Source organism: Sabethes cyaneus, chromosome 3, assembly GCF_943734655.1.
Source record: "Sabethes cyaneus chromosome 3, idSabCyanKW18_F2, whole genome shotgun sequence".
Lineage (NCBI taxonomy): Eukaryota > Metazoa > Arthropoda > Insecta > Diptera > Culicidae > Sabethes > Sabethes cyaneus.
The window spans coordinates 116,147,532-116,170,112 of NC_071355.1; the positions used below are offsets into that span (position 1 = coordinate 116,147,532).

Consider the following 22,581-nt stretch of genomic DNA (forward strand, 5'->3'; position numbering starts at 1 on the left):
CTGAAAATTACAAGTTTGTATAGTTTATAAGAATGAATTTCGATCGGTTTAATGAATGTTAATAAGTAGTAGTAGTAGAGGGAAGATATTGTGATATACCTTTCCAATCATAAAAATCCCATCAGTCGACCCAAACCCCTTCGGGGGAATTACATAGTAAACATAAGCTGTAGCCGTTCAGCAAATCTATGCAATAGCTGAAAACAAACTAAGCATTCGTGATTAGAACGTTAACCGAGTACGACGCGTATTTTGTTCATTTAGAAAACTGCCCGAAAGTCCGCAAGTTTCACTATTAACAGCTTGTTAGCTTGCCGGCTACCCTCGCCCAGTGTCATCGACACGCTGTTAAGCTACAAAAAAAAACTCAGATGAAACATATACTTGAAATAGAACAATATTTATTGTTTAATTGCTGTTTTTATTTCATTAAAAAGCATAGATCCTATAACCATTTTGTCACAATTAACCGTAAGAGTACATGTATGACTTTCTTCTACCTGTAACACTATCAACACAAGGCTTTTAGAGCTTATCGTTTGACCGGCAAAATATGAACGACCTTTTTCACTGCATTGAATGTTGGCCACGTTAATCACTTCAAAAATGCGTTCATGTAGTAATCCTTCTCTGAGAGTTTTATTCAATTGGAATGAACTGGAATGTTCAGTCATTCCCCTCAGTTTGGCACGTTCTCTAACAAAAAGAGATTCTGGAAGTATCACTGACTGAATAAGCTCACCAATTGGAGCTTTAAGAGTCACACAACTAGTGCCACTACTAGATATAATTTCGAAGTTAGCAGGTTGTGTGGAATCATTACAATCCAACCCTAAAATACATGTTCTTGATTGTTTCGGATTTAACACCTGAATCGGAGGAAACTCCTTTAAATGCATTCCCGCTTGCAGACTCTTTTTTCCAATAAGAATATCAGTAAGCTCCATGTTTCCACGGTTAGTAAAAACAAGCTCAACAGAAATCATTTTAGTAGAGAAAATATGAGGAGAGCGAATAAAACGATAGCTGATTTCAAGGCCAAACCCGTTTACTTTGTTTAGTAATTCATTAGATTTGACAGGTATATAATTAGGGTCAATCACAGCATGTCCAAGATTACCCAAAATGGTTTCTTTAGATGGTGTGGAGACATCGAGTGAGGGTGTCATGACAGGCCCCACTGGTGGAATATCATTCATGTTTAGAAGCAAATCTAAGTTATCTTGTTGCAAGGTTTCCACATTTGGCATAGAAAAGTTTTTCGTTCCTGCTTCTGTGCATTTGACAGTTTTTCTGCATTTTTGGGTGCATTCAACAAAATTATAATGATCATGACTTGACGGGTTATCGTAAACTTCAGAATTACTATTACTGCTACTGCATTCACTGTTATTGCTATCCTCACTTTCACTTCTTGAATTTGGCAAGGAAGATTCTAATGCATCGTTTACCATGTTTTGCATGTCGTTGTACTGATGATCACTACTCGAACTCGAGTTTGAGCTAGATTCCGATGAGCTATTTGAAGAAGTACTGGTATCGGAGTCCGATTCCATATAAAATAATTTTTCTTTGGCTTGCCTCTTTTCATACAAATCATCGGTTAAATGTGGTTTATTTTCCGTTTCCGTAGAATGAATCAATTGTCTATATTGTAATGACAATTCTACATTACGAACTGAATTATCCGGTGCAATCTGTGGAAAGGACGGCAAATCCTGGTAACCGTTAGCTTTGATATTTAAATAATGAGAAAGAGAACCAAGTTGAAATTGACTGCCAACTTCATATCTATTACTAAGCGTGGGCGCTTGTTTAACCGTAAGAAAAACGTTTCGAGCGCTTTGTGACATGAATGTCTGTTGTTCACCAGTCGACAGAAAAAATTGTTTCAAAAACCTAGCTCTGTCTCGGATATCATAGTTCTGATCATATCTAGCTAAATTAAACACATATTGTCTAAGTAATTCTGTCGGCTTTGGATCAGTGAGATATAGTTTGACAGCCAGGTTTAAAATCTGTTGCTTAACGACATCGTTTTCGCTGACAAAACATTTGGCCAATTTACGCAACACGTCCGGGGCAATTTGGGGTACTTTTTGATTATATTCTCCAATAAGCCAGAGAATTGACGCACGCGCTGCTGGAACGTGTATAAAATCAAGAAGTTTTGCCATTTGAATTATTATGTCAAAATGATCATCTGTTTGTGTTTGCAGCAGCTTTTTTATTACGACCACACTTTCAGCGACAACATTTTCTGCAAACAATCATAATTAATCAGAAAGAGAAGCATAGTTTATTATATATATTACCATCTTTGTTTGACAACAGAAAAACTAGTCCATTCAAACATGTATCAGTAACTTCTGATATGGAAGTGGCACACCTCCCAATGGCTTGAATAGTATGTGCTACAAACTCCTTGTCGTTGCTGCTTATGTAAGTTTTGAATTCTTGTAAAATATTTGAAATATTTCTCTCAGAAGCTAGATTTGTTAGGATGTCCAACTTAAGTAACTTAATATGCGTTTGATCACAGGTTCTTACAAAAAATGACTTTAAATACGGTTCGAAGATAGTCTTTCTCTTGGCGGACATTGAAACAATGCAAGTCAATACAATACTTTGCACTTCTTTGTGGCTTCTTAATAGTCTAATCAAAGCCTTCGCAACAACCGTTACTTCATCTTTAGGGGCGATGTGATGGTACAATTGAGCAACAGACATAACCACGGAAGCATTACGACTTTGTAACAGTGGTTTAGCTTGCCGTAATAGCAGTCGATGATCTATATCCAAACAATAATTTTTTCGCGGAGGTATCAAGTTCATTTGCTTCTCTGACCCTGACGAGGAATCATCATAAAACGGTTTATTATTTTCGTTGATGTCAATAAAATCCTGAAACGACATTAGCGCATTAGAAAGTAAATTTTTTGCTGTAGATAGTGATGTGGGACCAACACCAACGATAAGGTCTTCAGTAATTGTCTGAAAAATAGTTTAATTATGATTTGTGGTTTATATTATTGTTAGCATCTACTGGTTTTGAAATGAGGAAGGCAACTAACAGAAAGCGTTTAGCATAACCAGTGTGTAAAATAATTAAGACACACAAATGAATAACAAGCTTTATAATTCGGCACCAACTTTTCAAAAGGTCGTAAGCAGATGCCAGATATACCCAACAAACATTTCTGTTGAATGACAGTTAATCAAGCGCTTATTACCCGGTACACTCAAGTCTTTTTTTACACGGTTTGTTTTTTTCGATTACTCGAAAACGGTGCAGCTAAGGAACTATTTACAATCTACGTGAGGAATGTCGAGCTACTCCCAAAAGTATTGAGAAATAAATGAATGGTCTCTAAGTTACCCCGTTCTTAATACTCAAAAAACTAAACCGTGTAAAAAAAGTACTTGAGTGTAATCTATACCCCTACTATTTAAGAAAAATGAATGTTGGGTGCATGCATAAATTTGGGACACCATTATTTTCCCGCAGTATTTCATTTTTGCAGTCTAATTTTTGCTGTAATGTACATAGCTTATGAAGCACTACTACGTATTATAGAGATTACTGGCATTTACCGCACGCACACTTCGCGTATACGTATTTCGCCGCGAAAAATTTTTCACGACGCACACAAACCACTAATACAGTCGCACATTACCAATCCTGATACCGCCCGTTATTATATCTTAATCATATATTCAGTAGTATTTAGTTGCGTGTTATAAAAACTACGCAAAATAGAATTACAAATAATTGTCAAAGCTTTCGCACGTATCTCGCCTCCACTTTGGTACATATATGTTCTTATATGGCGTGAAATATAACTTTTTCGTTCAGATATGATTTCGTATATCTCAGTTGCAATCGAGATATACTAACCAAATGGTTTACTGGGTACGGTACCACATCGGCCCCCTATCAAGCAACCAGGTGTTTGGTACAGCTCGTCAAGGAAGATGATGAGAACTTGTTGATCGCCGCTTGTATGATGAAGGAGGAGACCTATATGGACGTCGTACTGTCAGGAGCTACCTCGGTGGTAGATGCTATCGTGGCAAAAGAGCAGTTGAAGAAACTCCTATGGATGAACGAGAGACGATGACTCCGGAGGAGCAAGGAGTGAACGAAACCATAAAGGTGTTAGGCCTACGTTAGGACCCAACCGCCGATACATTGAAGATCGCCTATCATCCGAATCCACCTGTGAAACCACCACCAACGAAACGTACGATGTACTCCGAAATCGCCAAATACTTCGACTCTCTTGGACTTATTGTGGTTATTGTTTTGGCGAAACTCCTCGCGCAGAATCAACTGGGACGATCCGGTGGATGAAATTATTACCAAGCAGTGGCAAAACCTTTAACTTTCACTTATGCATTTTCGTGACATTGGGATCCCTTGGTGTGTGATTTTGAACAATGTAGTCGCCTACGAGCTGCATGGTTTTTCGAATGCCTCCACAGCGGCATACGGAGCATGTACCTATTTACGGACCCTGTTTGCCGATGGTTCGGCAAGGCCTCGTCTTTTCACCAATAAATCCAAACTGGCCCCTCTGAGTGAGCTCACCATACCACGGAAAGAATTGTGCGCCGCCCTCCTGTTGACCCGTTTACTGACGAAAGTACTGCCAGCCCCGGATATGCCGGTTCAGGAAGTTGTGCTGTGGAGTGACCGTACGATTGTCTTGGCCTGGCTGAAGAAACCCCTCAACCAGTTGTAGCTGTTCGTGCGAAATCGAGTAGCTGTGATCCAGCAGCACTCAGACAAGTTCCGGTGGAAACAGGTCCCATTCCAACAGAATCCAGCCGATGTCATCTCTCGCGGACAGCTTCCCGAAGATTTGGCAACCAACACCCTCTGGTGGCATAGTCCGAGTTACCTTGAAGTGGTGTGCTACGAAGTGGCTATTCCGGACGAGATACCTGAGGAAGCGCTACCGGAACTGAAATCTGCCGTCGCCATCTCCGATGTAAGAATGGATATGCCTTCATTCTTCTCCAATTACAGCAATTTCTGCAAGCTACAACGAATTGTTGGCTACATTCGTCGGTTTGCTAATAATTGCCGTAAGCAGAATCCAGCTGCCCGAGAACTAAGACCCCATCTGACCGTCCATGAGCTTCGCCGTGCAACAGAAACCATCATGCACGTCGTGCAGCATGCACACTTTGCTGGCGAAATCAAACGAGTCCTTGACAACGCACCATGCAAGAGGTTAGGAAATCTTCGTCCCATCTACACCAACGCACAGTGGTCCCATTGGTATCAGAACACGCGTTTTTTTAATTGCGCCGAAATGGTTGATTATACTGGTTAAGTATGTTCAGATAAATTTCTCAGTGTTAAAAGCTCTTTCATATGGCATGAACGATTATTTGATTAATCCCCCTAAAAGTAAGATAAAAAATTTATTTTTTGAACAGTAAAAGACACAGCAAAACAAAGTTCTACAAAATTTTTGATAAGATTATTATAAAGAACTTTGTCAAAAAAAGTAACCTTCTAGCTATTATAGTTTTAAAGATAAAGAACAATTTTTGTGGAGACTACGAAAATCAATTTTTTAACCACAGTTCTTTCTACAGTATTTATACGCATTTGACATATTCGGCAAAGATTTTCTAACAATCAAATTACATACTTTTCTAGAATATAGTAACTTGCTATCGTCAATATTTGCGGAGAAAATTAAAGTTTTCGTTTAAAAATTATACAATTTTCAACAGCAATAACTCCCAAACATGCAAATATAGACTAATCGCAAGTTTTTAGTCTTGACCTTGAAATGCGGTCATACATATATATTAATATTTTTTTGAAACGATGGTTCTACAATTGATGAAGGGACGGTAGGGGAAAGAAATGAAGATTTTTTTGGTGAAGGAGGGGAAGAGCGGAAAGGAAGGGGGGGAGGGTATTGATAGCTATGCTTGACAAGTAGTCATTTTGACTAATACCTTTTGTCCAATGCTGGAAGGTGCATGAGTCGAACCAAGCTGTAATCTGAGATTATAACCTGAGATTGTGGGTTCGAATCCGGTTCCCGCTCCCTTCCTTTCCGCTCTTCCCCTCCTTCACCAAAAAAATCTTCATTTCTTTCCCCTACCGTCCCTTCATCAATTGTAGAACCATCGTTTCAAAAAAATATTAATGCAAATATATTTAAGCCATTTATTACCCATGTGAAACTACAAAAAAAATACTACAAAATCCAAAACAAATTAGCTTGACCCTGGGTATTTCTCTACCAAAACACTCGCATTGAAAATTGTTACTCGGTTGAATTTAATATGGCGTAGTGTAAAAATCGTGTTATTCCGATCAAGTAAGTGTGCAAAATAAATAATGAAAATGTGTAATCCAAGCAGCATGGATTATTTGTAGAGATTCAGAAAAAGATTTTCAAAATTCGTTTTTGCATGAAATTTAATTACTGCAGTTCGAGGTGTACAAATTTCGAAGTGTATTTGAAGATACTTCATCCTCACTATCGCTGTTACTGTGCATATCAGACCTCGTCAAGTATTATCAGCTCGAAAGCTGCATCACTAAGCACGTTTTCTGATGAAGAACTGAAGACAGTAACTTTTTTCGTAAAGTACGATTGCGATGGAAGATGGAACCGCAGTTCTTAGCGAGTATAAGCAAACATTCATTGATGATGATGGCACGACCTCCAACTCAAGCCTTTGTGTCACATCAATTGTTCCCATGAAAGAAGCAACAAATGGAAAGAATATATTTCTAAATCCACATTCATCTTCGACCAGATATGTTTCTTTGAATTAGCCTAATTAGATCGTCTTCGACCAGGTATTGCCGGCCGTTGCATCTTCAGTTTGCAAAGGAAACGACTGCACTAACGTTGCAAGAAAAAATTAACATAGGCCAGCAAATCGCAAAAATTCATCCTACATCCATTGAATGTGAAGGTAGAATGGTAGTGGTTCCGAGCTGGTTATGACAATGGTGGACAAGGACACACAACAGTTCCGAACTCATCACACAAGGAAGATCTCCAGAATGGCTACAAATACGGATCTTCAGGGTGGCAACTCAACCAGGAAAACCAGGAAAAGACCAGGAATTTTTTTACACCAGGAAAAACCGGGAAAAAACCAGGAATTTTCACCCAAAACCAGGAAAAAAAATTAGATGCTTGCTGGTTGCTTAATTACTTGTGTGGTCATGTCCGCTGGTTCGACAAAACCAAAAAGTCTGCTTTCCCAACTGTCGATGGTCATATGCCCTGGCTTTCATCTGTCGCCAGGAGAGATTTGCGTCAATAGTCTGAATCAGTTGACTGACGTTGACGGTGTAGCCCACCATTAGCCTCTAGGTTTGCCTCTTCTGCTCTCCCTGTGGATTACAGTTGAATCCAGGTTTCCTGCAGATTTCGTTCGATTCTCTTCTCAAAATATGTCAGATCCACCTCTACCTACGTTTCCAAATCTCTGTTTCTATCTGGCGCTGGTGATATCAACGATCGAGTGTTAGGCCATCAAGCCCGAATAATGTATTCAGGCAACGATTAACGAAGACCTGCAGTTGTCACCGATCTGATTTGAGCACCAAACGTTCCAAAGTAAGATCCAAAAAATCGTCGCTAGTCATTCTGATTTGTATATCGGTCTTGGCACCATCGTGTGGGGTTGTCTGGCTACCAAAATCTTCCACCTCCTGAACCTCTACTGTGAAATTGGGGGAATTGTTATTGTTCACTCCCACTGACTTGGTCTTTGCGACGTGGACTATAGTCGCAAAGACCTGGAGTTGTAGCACAGACCATTTAAATTTCTCTGCATATGATATTGCCATTGGGAGAGCAAGTAAATGTCGTCGGACGGCTCGAGGTAATTTAATTACTCCATTGTCAAAGAGTTTCAGGGTAATCCTCGGTTAGATTTGCTATCATTGGCAATTAAAATTTTATTCATAACAACGAGGAACGGTATGTAACCCTGTCTCACTCCTGTAGCAACCCTTATAGGGCCCCACAGAAGGTCATCGTGCAGCGATTTGCACGAAACCGCCTCATATTGAGCGTCGATGAGCATATAGCATATCAGGAACTTCTCTACGCCTTCCGCATACGCCGAGATGTGTTTGTGATTTAGTCGGTCAAATGCTTTTCGAAATCAAGAAGCTCTAAAAGAAGGCAGTCATGGATTTCGATGATTTGCTATGGTTTGAATATTATACTGAGTGTCGTGATCTGATCCACACACGATCGGCCGGCACGGAATCCAGCTTGCTGCTGCCGGAGAGTAGCGCGGATTTTCTCCTGGATTCGCTCAAAAATCACCTTTCGGAGTACTACAAGAGCGATACAGAAAAACCTGACGCCGCCCTTGTTCTCGCATTCAGATAGGTTCTGTTTCTTGGTGACTTACTGAAACGCCTTGTATCCAATCCACCGGAAATGTTGCAGTTTTGCAGATATTGCCGAAGAGCTGATGCAACATTTGCGATGACAATACTGGGCAAGTTTTCAGCATCTCGGTTGAAATGCAGACTATTCCTGGTGCTTTACAAGACTTCATATATTCAATTTCAATTAACAATGGCACCTCCAGGTTGACATGGTCGATACATCACGCACTGCTGATTTTTCTAGTCTGCGGAATTTGAGACTCGGAAGAGTTTTTTAAATGTTTAGCTCAACGGTTAAGCTTGTCTCGGTCGGTCGGACGGTCGATAGGTAATCAGACAGCTCTGCCCGTGACGACATCCTCGCATTGGTGCTAACACCACTAAGGTAGCAAAAATTTCTGCAATAAGTGAATATGTCTGCTGGTAGTGACCCTCTTCAACTAGTTAGTTGACTCTGGCTCTTTTGTCCCGTTAACAGAACTTCTTAATAGCCTTTTCCAGCTTGGTGCATCGTTGATGGGTTGCTGTCTTAGTCGTGCACACTCAATCTTGGTTTTAGTTGTGTTTGTGATCAGGGTACGATCACTTTTATTGTTTATTCGCTCCGAGCCTCGTAAGCCCCTTGGAACTCGATTAGTTCCAGTATTTGGAGCTACAAGCTGCTAACCTTTCTTGCCCATTGAGCCAACTGGCAAGACAATTTGTTGAGCAATGGTCTGTAAAGTATCTGTGGCTACATTCCGCAACTCTTAATTTTACAAAATTGAATAGTAAGCTTTCAATTCGAGTTACAGAATGATTTAAATTTTAAATAAGTACGAAATTTCTCTTTAAAGTAGTTTATCGTACTAGATTAAGTTAACTTATGGAAACGGGTGGTTTCAATCCTCAAAATGTTTCCGAATTTTTGGCTCGGGTGGCACGTTCTTCATATTTATTTTGGATATTTGTACCTCGCCGCTTTTGCCTCATCACTTACCTGCTGGGAAGGGAAAAGGATCAGGAGGAATGGGAGGGTTTGGATGGGGGAAAGTAAACGTCACAAAAACATTTTAATAAAAGAAAACCTGCACTCTTGAATAGAAATGCCAATACCGGGGGTATTTCGAAAACCGGATTTTCGGTATTGATGAAAACCGATAAAAGTTAATAATCGAAAGCTACATTTAAAAATTTTATGATTTGAAGACGATCTTTTTATAATCAATGGTACTCAATTTCTTTCGGCATAACTAATTGACTAGTTCATAAAAAAAAGTTTTAGATCGCGAAGAGAATTTATCATGTCGTCTCAAACGAAAACAAATGTTAATAAATAAATTCTAATGAAAAAACTTGCGAAGGCAGAGAATTTTTATTCAGTGTCCTCGCAAAAAGGAAGTACCTTACAGAATTTTACTAGCAAAACATTCTTGATGCCTTGAAGAATATTACAAAGTCATCTGTTTTTAAATCACGAATAGTGCGATTAATTATAAAACGAATTAATTTAAGTATACGAACTTTCTCTGAAATTCTACCAATACAGTAAACAACACAGCAGTTGTGCCGTGTGCGAGGTGTTCCGAGAGCAGCTCTAGAGTTGTAGAGTTTACAATTTTTCCGGTACAGCAATTCGACAGCAGCCTAGACTGGTTCTGCCACTGCAACAATTTCTTCATTCTTCATGAATTACTCATCGCATAACTACAGCGTATATTTACTTTTTAGATCAGGCAGAGACGTTCGAAGCGATGATTGGTGCCCGTAGAATTGGCTCAGCCTTGTCAACAGGCTATTCTAAGTAATCAGAAAGTTATTTCTATTCCAGTTTGTATTTGCAACCGAACCTTCTTCCGTGGTTTGTTCTCACATTTCTCTAGAGTACTCCGTCAACTTTCACTGAAGATTTTCTGAACAGCTTCACTGTATATTGCACATTTCTTTTGTTGCGCAATATTCTTAATTAATTGGCGCATTCAAGTAGGAAATTCGACCTGCTTTGCCCTTCGCAAAACGCTACGATCAAGAAGCAGCATACACCGCTGTACGAAGCTGACAATGTACGAAACCCTTATTTACCCGGTAGTTCTTTACAGACTTGAAGCTGTGACGTCGTTCACAGCGGAAATACGCGCTCTTGTCGTGTTTGACCGGAAGATTCTGCGGATGATATTTGGCGGAGTACAAACTGAAAGCGGAGAGTGGCGGGAACGTTTTATGAATCACGAGCTACATACACTTCTTAGAAATATTGCAACCGTATATCTGGCTAATGCGGGTTACGGTGGGACCGGTAAAAGACAGACCGGAACGAGAAAAAGTATCTTGTCCGATTTTGCTTTTTTCGCAGGTTTTTCTCATAATGTTTACCTTTAGCTGAAGTAGCCGACGCATTTTCATAAGAAAATTTTGCTAGAGAAGACTCACCGCCGGTTTCAATCCTAGTCAGTGCAGCATATATAAATTTTTATCTTTACTCTAGAAACAAAGGAAAAGGGAATAGATAACCCGGCAAACTTTCCAGCATAATATTCAATACAAAAAAACTTGTATTTTTCCATTCTTGATGCTAATTTTGTGTTATATTTGAAAGCCAGGAATTTTTTTAAAATCGACCAGGAAAACCAGGAATTTGAAATCACAGATTGAGTTGCCACCCTGGATCTTCTGCCGTCTGTTAGAATCTTCTGATCCGGTAATTTCTAGCATGAGGGAACTACCAAATAACAAAAACGCCATGTCCTCCAAAGATGTACTGCAACTGTTGGTCAGTACATATGATATGCACAATAATAGCGATAGTGAGGATCAGGGCTGAAAACAGTTGACAGAAAATAATGAGTTTGAAAAAAGGAAAATATCAGTTCATTATATTCCCTGTATTGTAACACCAACATCAAATCATAGCACTCGGAGATATTTGATACCTACATATCCAAAGGCTGATTTTGAATTTGCGCGCGTTTTACTTTCCCTACGCAGTCTAGTGAGCTACTTTCAGTTATCAAAAAAATCAGCATTCAACAAATGAAATGATTTTTTTCAGTAACGCCTCTAGACACACAGGCAGTTAACACACATTGTGCCTATGTAAGCAAGAATTTAGTTTTAAGATTTTTTACTTAACACTTTAATTCTAATCACAATAATTGTACAACTAAACAAAAAATCTTGCTGCATATACCTAAAAAAATGAAATTCTAATAGCGTCTGAACTAACCATTCATGATTGAATACACAATGTAAATTATATTATAAGCACTTTTATGAACACTCTTGATACGCATAGCCGCTCCCGGAAAAAATCATTTAGTTGAAATGAAAATGATTTTCTTTAACGTTCAGACTCAGTGATATCATGTGTGAGTTGACTGCCACAATCGCTAAAGGAAAAACAAAGTTCACATACTGGACGGCGGCGTTCACGATAGCGCCCTTAATTCATTTATCAGGTAGCACGAATCATAGGTTGCTGATTTCGTAACTAATTCATTTTGGCGCATTTCAACAGTATGGTTTTGAATTTTTGCAGCTCTGGTGAGGATGAAGAATCTTCAAATACACTTCGAAATTCGTACACCTCGAACTGCAGTAATTAAATTTCAACCGAAAACGAATTTGAAAATTTCTGAATCTCTACAAACAATCCATGCTGTTTGGATTACACATTTTCATTATTTATTTTGCACACTTACTTGATCGGGATAACACAGTTTTTACACTACGCCATAGTTAAATTCAACCGAGTAACAATTTTCAATGCGAGTGTTTTGGTAGAGGGATACATAGGGTCAAGCTAATTTGTTTTGCATTTTGGCTTAAATATATTTGCATGTTTGAGAGTTATTGCTGTTGAAAATTGTATAATTATTAAATGAAAACTTTAATTTTCTCCGCAAATATTGACGATAGCAAGTTACTATATTCTAAAAAAGTATGCAATTTGACAGTTACAAAATCTTTGCCGAACATGTCAAATGCGAATAAATACTGTAGAAAGAACTGTGGTTAAAAAATTGATTTTCGTAAAGTCTCCACAAAAATTGCTCTTTATCTTTAAAACTATACTAGCTAGAAGGTTACTTTCTTTGGCAAAGTTCTTTATAATAATCTTATCAAAAATTTTGTAAAACTTTGTTTTGCTGTATCTTTTACTGTTCAAAAAATAAATTTTTTATCTTACTTTTAGGGGGATTAATCAAATAATCGTTCATGCCATATGAAAGAGCTTTTAACACTGAGAAGTTTATCTGAACATACTTAACCATGAAGCATTTCGGCACAATTAAAAAAACGCGTGTTCTGATACCAATGGGACCACTGTGCAACGGTTTGCTCCGTGTTGGTGGCCGACTTGACCGATCGCAACTACCATTTGAAAGTCGCCATCAAATTATCTTATCGGATAAGGATCCGGTGATTCATCGTTTCATTCAGCAGATGCACGGCGAACTGCTTCACGTCGAGCAAACAGGTTTGCTGAATGCTCTTTGCCAAAAGTACTGGCTCCCGAAAGGTCGATCCATCATCCATTTCATCACCCGTCGATGCGTTAAGTGCTTCCGAACCAATCCTACGACACCCAATCAACTAATGGGAAACCTGCCAGCGTCGAGAGTGATGCCATCGCTCCCATTCGCCATAACCGGTGTGGATTACGCCGGCCCCTTCTGGATTAAACAAGGGTCACGTCGTCCAACGCTGATTAAGGCGTACGTAGCAGTCTTCGTCTGCATGGCAACTAAGGCTGTGCATCTAGAAGTCGTCTCTGATTTGAGCACCGATGCTTTCCTGGCATCTCTAAGAAGATTAATTGCTCGCCTTGGAATGATTCATGAATTGCACTCGAACAACGCCACCAACTTCCGAGGTGCGAATCATGAATTGAACAGCCTATACCAACAGTTCCAAAATCAGCAGGCTGTGAACGCCATCGAATTCTTCTGTCGCAGCCGTGCAATCGAGTAGGACTTCATCCCGCCAGTCGCACCGAAGTTCGGCGGCCGTGAAATCCTGTAAAACACATCTGAAGCGTGTCGTCGGTAATGTGAAGCTGACATTTGAGGAGCTTTCGACTGTCATGGCTCAAATCGAGACCGTCTTGAATTCCCGCCCTTTATTCGCCATCTCGAATGACCCGGCGGATCCACGAGTTATCACTCCGGCTGACTACCTCATCGGGCGACCACTCACCGCTCCAGCTGAGCTCTCCTTAGAAGACGTCAATGTTTCCCGTTTGACGTGCTCGCAACATCTTCAACTCCTTTGTGAACATTTTTGGAGTGCTTGGAGCAGAGATTATCACCCTGCACACCCTGCAACCCCGAAAGAAGAACCAACGAGAGATGCTCAATGTTCGCGAGGGCATGATCGTTCTGCTTCATGACCGGAACCAACCACCCCTCAACTGGAAATTGGGACGCATCGTAGCAGTCTACCCTGGTGACGATGGACTTGTTTGTGCAGTCGATGTATTCTCCAAGAGCTGCAAGTATCGTCGTCTAATCAACAAGGTATCCATCCTGCCTATCGAAGACAACGAGTTAGTTGAAAAGCCGGCGATGTCCAGAGAACCGCGGATCCTTCAACCGGGGAGGATATTCCGTCTCCAGCCGAAAGTAAAACCCGCACCCAGCAGCATACACTGCTGCCGCCCACCCAGAGAAAATCACCCCATTTCATTTTCAATCGTCCAACCGTTCACATCGCAGCAGTAGCAATAAGCCGAAGATTTAGAATAAGAGGAATAAACTTTTGTTGGCATAGCAGCCGGTGTTTGGTCCACCGCCCACTTCCCCACTGGATTTTCCCACTGAAAGGAGAGCGAGCAAAGTCAACCGCAGCCCTTATAAGCGCTATATGAAGAGTTAATTTTTTCACCTTTTGCTTTTGCTTTCGCTGCCGCTACCATACAGTCCACTGCCAGAAGATCGTTCAGAGGCGAACACTACCTAATAGTAGCAAAGTTGCAAAAAACAGACGTTTTGTGAAAATCCACAAGTCAATTAACGATTCTATTAAATGCTAAACTAAAAAAAGGAGCAAAGCCTAACCTTGACTACAATCGAAATGAACAATTTATGACATTTAGTTAAAAAAGCCTTCAAGTCGAAACTAACCTAATAAGGCTGTCGTGGTATGTTCGAATCTGGACTAAGAGCGCTGTAAAAGTCAACTCTAACAGTTGGCTGTGAAATATTTCAAGCAGAGAACAACAGGTCATATTCAGAATACGAAATATAGCACCAACGCTTTGCCTTTTCTATTTACCATTCTATTCAAACTTCGATCACTTAAGCTATGCCGAAACTTTCTTCAAAGTAAAATGTTCGACAACATCTTTCTACCCCAAGGGGTCGGACACTCAGCACATTGTGCCCAGGCACTCCAGAGATATCAAGCGGCACACCTCTAAAGTCCTATAAAAATAACATTTATATGGCTTTACACACCTCCGGTTCAATGTTACAGATGAAATGGGACCACTGCCAGTTGTCAAAATCATCTCGCACGGTTGCCAGATCTATCAGATTAGAACGAATTTAACAAATCTTGCAGTTCGGCACTTTCGGTACAGCATCGGCACAGTTCGGCTTGTTTCAAGTCGCCTAACATAAAAACGGCTGTGCTGAGTGACCGACCCCTTGTTCTACCCCCATATTTGGATTTATAGCCTGACAATTATTTTCGCGGGAAAATTTTAAAAATGAAGATAAAATGTAATTTTACTTTTAATACTTTTAATTAGTTTCAATTTATTCTTCTTTAGTCAATTGCTAATACTTTTGAATTACATGTACAACAAAGCGAATTGACTTTGTACGGCTTACAATGCAGATAATTCATTTTCCTGAAGGAAATCCCGGAAAATCCAAAAGGATTTCAAAATTTTTAGACTTTCATGTCCCCTTGAAACCATGTATGCGGAAACTGGGTTTTAAGCATAACTTTGCATTGGAACTAGGGGATGCTGGGGGGCTAAGTCCCCCCTTGGAGAGATTAAGCCCTCCACCCTAGAAAAATGGACCTGACCGACCAAAAAAATGGTTGAAAAAAATGCCGGGGACTATAGCCCCCCTAGAAATGTGCGCTAGTTCCGCCAATGTATTTTTAGGCTAATCTCAAGTTTTTAGTCTTGACCTTGAAATGCGGTCATACATATATATTAATATTTTTTTTTGAAACGATGGTTCTACAATTGATGAAAGGACAGTAGGGGAAAGAAATGAAAATTTTTGGTGAAGGTGGGGAAGAGCGGAAAGGAAGGGGGGGGGGGGGGTATTGGTAGTTATGCTTAACAAGTAGTCATTTTGACTCCTACCTTTTGTCCAATGCTGGAGGGTGCATGAGTCGAACCAAGCTGTAATCTAAGATTATAGCCGGATTCGAACCCACAACACCCGCCAGGGCATGTGGTTCGCTGGTACTTGTACCTTTGAACCATAGAGGCGCTGGACAAAAGGAGACCGCAAAATCCACTTCTCAAGAATAGCGACGCGTTTTGGTTGGGTTATCGACACATATTGTGCCACTTCCTAAATCAATTGCAGATTACCACCGAGCGAGAAGTTTTAATCTAACTACTGTTTACTTAACAGTAGCTCGCTACTAACGAATTCATCAAATTTTCAGCACTGATTACAACCACTCTGAAAGTCAAGCACTCAATTGTCACATACCATATTATTCAGTCTCTTTTTTTCTATTATCTAAGGCTTTGTCACTAGCCAAAAGTTTTATTATTTTCTAACAAAACTGAAAACAAATTCTGAATTGACAGAACCTGTTCACCACTAGCAGCAGCTGCAGCACAACTGATGAACTATCGTGTTGCCAAGACACTGTTTCGGTTCTGGAAATAAGAATTTTAAGTTTGAAATTAACTGAAACCTCCTATGGTGAAAACGTGGTTCAATACTTTCAAGAGAAATGTATGTTCATAATTAATTTTTCTATATTCAAAACAACACAAAAGACAGCTTTTTCAATAATTTTCGAAGATTTTCTCAGTGATTTAATAAAGCAACGATGTGTTTCAATGTTATTTGCTTTGACAACACTGTTCAGTCGGATCGTTTGTACTGCTATATGTTTACCTCTTTTGTTCTCCCACCATCCTTATGAACAGCGAGTGAGACGTCAAACTCGCAGTTTCCCATAAGAACACCCATTGGCGGAACTAGGGGGGGGGGGGGCTAGGGGGGACTAAGGAGCCCCTAGGAGAGGTTTAGCCCCCCCCCTAGAAAAATTTACTAGGCCGACCAATAAAACTGTCGAAAAAAATTCCGGGGCTATAGCCCCCCCTAGAACTGAGCGCTAGTCCCGCCAATGAGAACACTAGAGAATAAAAGAGACGACGAATACCGTGTTGACGAGCCCCTCGTCATGGTGAAAAAGTGAACAACTTACCTTTCATCACGAGCGAATACATTGACGGAATGACAGTCGCTTGTAAATAAACCGAACATCGATATCGCTAGTTTGCAGAATCAGTTGTAAATAAAGTTGCAGTAAAATATATAGTTTAGTCAACAGTTGAAAGCAGTAGCAGTAGCAGTAATAAGTAATTAGTTCACCTAGTCCAGTGAAAGTCGGAAATAAATACAGTTTATTCCAGTCAAGATAGGTTGAATAAAAGAAATTACTTACCGTCGCGTTACTAGTCCGTAACCTGAAAGTACATACTTGTATACTTACCTGTAGTTGTAGATTGCCCGTGTTTCCGAATCCAGTATATAAAGAACCTGTAAATAGAGAAAAAACACTGAAAATGTAAGTTAAAATTAAATACTTACCTGGTAAACACAATTGTAATTGAAATTATAATATATTCCAGCTTTGTAGCTGCTAAGTATAAGCAACTAACAAAACGGTGTTTAACTATCCGCAACATTCTACAAAGATTTTCATCCGAAGTTGGATGATTTGTTGGAGTTTACCAACCTGCAAATAGGACGTCATTGCCGGAGCAACGGGTTTCATTTGCAGCGTTGAGTGCGGACCGGAGTTGAACTACAACAAATAGTCAGTATCATTTAATTCTGCCCAGCCGTTGTAAGCTGCTAGTTGTAAAAATAGTCTTAAGTACAGTTAGAGTTAATCAGCTGTTAGGCAAGCTAGGTCGCGTCTCGAAATGTCGGACGGGAACAATAATACGACCGCCGCGAGCAATACGCAATATTGCAAAAAGTGCGACCGTACCGATGTGCAGGAAGGCATGGTGTGTTGTGACGGGTGTGATACGTGGGTACATTTTTGCTGCGCGGGCGTGACTGATTCAATTGCAGAGCCAGATAGAAGCTGGAAGTGCAGTGATTGCATGGCAAATTGGGATGTTGCATCGAAGTCAGGTGTATCATTCAACGAGTCGTCGGTCAGCAAGAGTAGCCGAGTGTCGCAGAAATTGCAGCTCAGTCTGCAACTTCTAGAGGAGCAACGGAAATTGAAAAAGAAGCGTGCCGAAGAGGAACTACGTATGCGGAAGCTGGAAGAAGAGGCCAAGTTGAAGGAGATAGACGAGGAGCAGGAGTACCTGAAGCAAAGACACGAGTTGATGATGCAGATAGAGGACGAAAAGGAGTCGTGTAGTAGGAAAAGTGAAGTCAGCGTGAAAAGTAAACGCGATCGGAGGAAGGAGTGGTCCGCCAAGGAAGCTCAGAGGGACGAAATTGGACATTCCAAGCCATCTATACCGGTACAGAAAGATGCCCTACCAGTTGCAACCGTCAGTAAGGTGAATTCAGTAACCACTGCGCTACCACCAACCATAGTTTCTACGACCGTAGGAACCTCTTCCCAGATGATTACACTGAATCAGGGTATGCTGTATTCGGATCCAACGATCCCCGTTCCCGGTAGTACCGTCACTTCGTTAACGAAGTCATACGAAGCTTTAGCTGTTACACCGACACCTGGAAGTATTTCAACATGTGTATCCACCATATCGAGGAATCCAGTGACGGTAGTGGCAACAGTTAGTGAAAATAGGGTTACGTCCGTAGTTGCTACCCCAATTGTTTCTTCGACGATTGTTTCGTGTGCTCCGACGATTCCAAGGATTCCTATTTCTATGGGCAGCGGGATTCACAATCTCCCCAGTAGTCTCGGTAAAACACCGGTTTATTCTGAAATGATTGCGAGTTCAGCTGGGTTAATTCCGGTAATCCGGTCAAGTGCCATTTACGGAACAAATGTTGTTCCGAGAGCAGCTGACTTGAACCCGTATGATGTGAGTGGAGGTTATGTACATCAACAAGGATCGTCACAAGTACCGATTCCAGTTTCTCTTCATCCTGCGCCTGCGGTGTATGTAGATCCCATGGCGTTCTCCACGTTAGGTTCGTTCGGGTTACCAACAACTTTCAATGGGCCACCGTCAGGTTATCCTCCCTTGTATAATCAAACTAGTATGGCGTTTCCCGCGAATTCAGTGTCATATCCGTATCCAGAAACAACAGTTCCGTTCCCAGTAACGAGATCTGGAGTAGGACCTTCTACGATACCAGCTGTAGGAGTCAGCGGAACTGTGATAAGTCCATCGATCAGTATAATAGGACCAACCAGCGCCCAGTTTATTTATTTATTTATTTGTTTATTTTTCGTAACGTAAGGCTATTGCCTTTTAATTTGTTACAATTGGAGACTGATATGGTGCAATATAATTCAAATCAAAGAAAAATTTGTCTTACAAACTAATAAACTATTTCTTTTTTCGATTGAAGCTTAACTAATTCGTGCGGTTGAGCTCTGATAGTAGATTCCGTTTAAATACTAGTTTTGAAGTACTATTTTTGACTGCATTCGGTAAGTGATTCCAAACTACTATACCTCTGACGAACAATGATTCGTTATAGTATGATGAGCGATGAGATGGAATAATAAAGTTAGACGTTCTAGTCTGTCTGAGTGGTATCAGCTTAGAAAATAGATAATCAGGTTTTTCTGTTTTTATTATTTTATATAAGTGAACACATGACCGAAACTTGTAGAAATCAGTGAATTTGCAACCTAATAATGAAGCTTGTAAATGTGATACACTGGAATACCTAGACAAGTTGTAGACATATCTTACCGAGGAATTTAAAGCCACTCTTAGTTTAGCTAGAGATGCCGCAGAAGCATTCGAATACGCAAAATCCCCATATAAAAAATGTGGAAGTATCAAACTTTTGAAAAGCTTGATTTTGGTATCGACTGAGAAATGACGTGTGACTAGATTCAAACGTTTAAGCGTACCATAAATTTTTCCACACTGGGCATTTATTTGGAGATCCCAGTTTAAACTTGAAGTAAAAATCATACCGAGATTGTTGACAGTGCTGGAAAAATTCACACGTTCACTATTCATGAATAACGATGGTGTCTCCATCAAAGTTCTAGATCGGCTGATCATCATTGCTTGAGTTTTGGAGGTGTTAATCGGCAAAAGGTTTCTTTGCGACCAAAGAAAAACATTGTTCAAATCATGATTAATCTTTCTTGAGATGTTTTGAGTGCTTTCATTATTTTGGGCACAGTAATAAATCTGGACATCATCTGCAAAGAGATGTATTGAGGAAAATTGCAGAACTGTGGGTAAATCATTGATAAACATTGAGAACAACAGGGGACCCAGCACGGATCCTTGAGGGACTCCAGAATCTATAGGTAGATATGAAGATATTTTACCATTATAGAACACGGCTTGGCTGCGGCCACGTAAATAAGAGCGGATTAGATTGACTGCTTGGCTGGAAAACTGGAATAAAGACGACAGTTTGTAAACCAGCTTGGAGTGAGAGACGCGATCAAAGGCTTTAGAGAAATCAATTAATAATAAGGTAGTGGCTCCACGTTTGTCGATTGATTGTGCGATATCATCGTGGACTTTCATAAGTGCTGTTTCAGTGCTGTGAGACCTTCTGAATCCGGATTGAAATTTGGTTAGGAAATTCATTTCAGTTACAAAGTGTGACATTTGGTTTTGCATGATCTTTTCAAAAGCTTTAGAGAGCGTGCTTAGCAAACTTATTGGTCTTAAATTGGTGAGATGATTGGAGTTTGCTTTCTTTTTGATGGGAATCACTTTAACAATCTTCCATGCTTTCGGAAAAATTGATGTGGCTAAAATGGTGTTGAAAAAATGGTTGATATATAGAAGAGCCAAGGGTAGCAAAATTTTTAAAAATTGTATTGGAATGTTGTCTAGACCAATTGCATTCGACTTTATAGAAAAAATTGAATTCACAACGTCATAGTCCTGAACAGGACGAAAGCGGAAGCCATCATTGTTGACGGGTATTATCGAATCAATAACTGGTTCAGGTGTGAAGTTGGAGGCAAAGTATTCGTTTATCTCTTCCTCTGAAGAATTACAAGAAGTATCAGACGCTTGGTTTTTTGTAAGACCAAGCTTCCGTATGTTATTCCAAAGCTGTTTACTAGGTAAGTTGGCATTAAATTTACGCTGGTCGTAGTTGTCTTTTGCCTTTTTAATCATATTGGTGGCCAGATTTCTCTTACGTTTGTAGTTTAAATGTTCAACGGGATTTCTAGAGCGTTTCCAATTACGGTAGGCAATATTTCTTTCGATAATAGCTTTTTCAATATCACTGTTGAACCAAGCGTTTATTCTTTGCTTGCTCACGCGCAGTGGTATAAAATTATCGTGTAGCCAATTGAAATGACCATTGAGCATCTCCAGTAAAATATCTGAGTTTGTGATACTAAGAAATTCTGACCAATCAAACGAAAGAAAAGCTAACCGCAAAGCCTCCGCGTCAAAATTCTTGTAGTCACGATACTTTATTACCTGAGGTATCGTGACTACAAGAATTTTGACGCGGAGGCTTTGCAGTTGGCGGCTAGGCAAGTCATGCCGCGGGAGTTACCGAGGTTTAGCGGCGCACAGTGGGACCAGTCTGGAAAAAGGCGGTCAAAAGTCTTTTCTCGCTTTTCCTGACGTTTTCGAGCTTAGGTGTCTTAGGAGAAGTTTCATAAAAAAGTATTCTGCATCTAATGACATTTTCATATAATTATATATTAAGGGGATAACAAATTTGAAAAAATTAATTTTTTATAGAAACTAGATAGCATGGTCATGTGTTCGGCAAAGTTGTAGAACTTTGAATTTCATTAAACTTTGCCGAAGATACTATGTATCTGCATCATATGGTTTGCGAGATATAATTGACTTTCTGTCGTGACCCCCTTAAAATCAGTTTTTTAAACTTCTTGTACACAAAACCTCATCTAACAGGTTCGACATTTTCTACAAACTTTTGGATACTATCAAAATACGTAACTTTTTTGAAGGTATATATATCATATATTGCTTTATTTGCTTTAAAAATGGATTTGAAGCATAAATTTTACCGTTTTTACAACTAATTTTTTCCGTAAATAGGCAGCTACTGGCAGCTAAAGTTAGCATCGCTTGAACCGCCATAGAATGTAGTATAAGTGTGCCAAAAAATTTTGGCCGGGTCTGGCCGGGCATTTTGGTTATTTCAATGATGAATTACATACATATATGCTGGTTTTAGTAAGTTATCAGGGTTTTTTTATTCGTACATGTTCATAATAATTTCACAGGACCTCGTCCACGTCTGTTTCGTTATCTGTTGCAGAATTATTTTCGTTCTGGGATTTTTGTAAAAGTTTGTATGCTGCTGGTAACAACCGCATTGATTTTTTTTACTGTTGGTCTTCTTAAAGTTGAAATTAATGGATCCGACGTCATTAACAATCTTCTGAAAACATCTTCGTTTGTCGATATTGTCGTTAATTCACGGTAATAGAAAAAATAATAGATGCAGCTGTTCTACCAGTCGGTCGTCTTTCGGAAGAACCGCAAGAGTACCGTATCAAAGACATAAAGCGTGCACGTAAATGTTCAAGGTATGTTAACAGTAATGAATCATGATTTTATGTAATTATTGAAATAATCTGATTTCTGAACAGAATATTGTCAAACGAAAATGTTTTCAAAAAATTGTTAATGACGTCGGATCCATTGATTTCAACTTTAAGAAGACCAACAGTAAAGAAAATCATGGCGGTTGTTACCAGAAACATACAAACTTTTACAAAAATCCCAGAACGAAAATAATTCTGCAACAGATAGCGAAACAGACGTGGGCGAGGTCCTGTGAAATTATTATGAACATGTACGAATAAAAAAACCCTGATAACTTACTAAAACCAGCATATATGTATGTAAT

General features: G+C 39.7%; 1 protein-coding gene across 1 annotated transcript in view; it reads right to left on the reverse strand.

Moving 5' to 3' along the window:
• Positions 1 to 340: 340 nt before the first annotated feature.
• LOC128744654 (AP-3 complex subunit beta-2) overlaps positions 341 to 22,581 on the reverse strand; it is a 61,713-nt gene continuing 39,472 nt past the window's right edge. Inside the window, exons 3-4 of the mRNA XM_053841811.1 lie at positions 2,316 to 2,904; positions 341 to 2,260 (exon numbers count right to left, since the gene is read on the reverse strand). Coding sequence (XP_053697786.1) covers positions 402 to 2,260; positions 2,316 to 2,904 — 2,448 coding nt within the window. The 3' untranslated portion in view covers positions 341 to 401. The remainder of the gene's footprint in view (positions 2,261 to 2,315; positions 2,905 to 22,581) is intronic.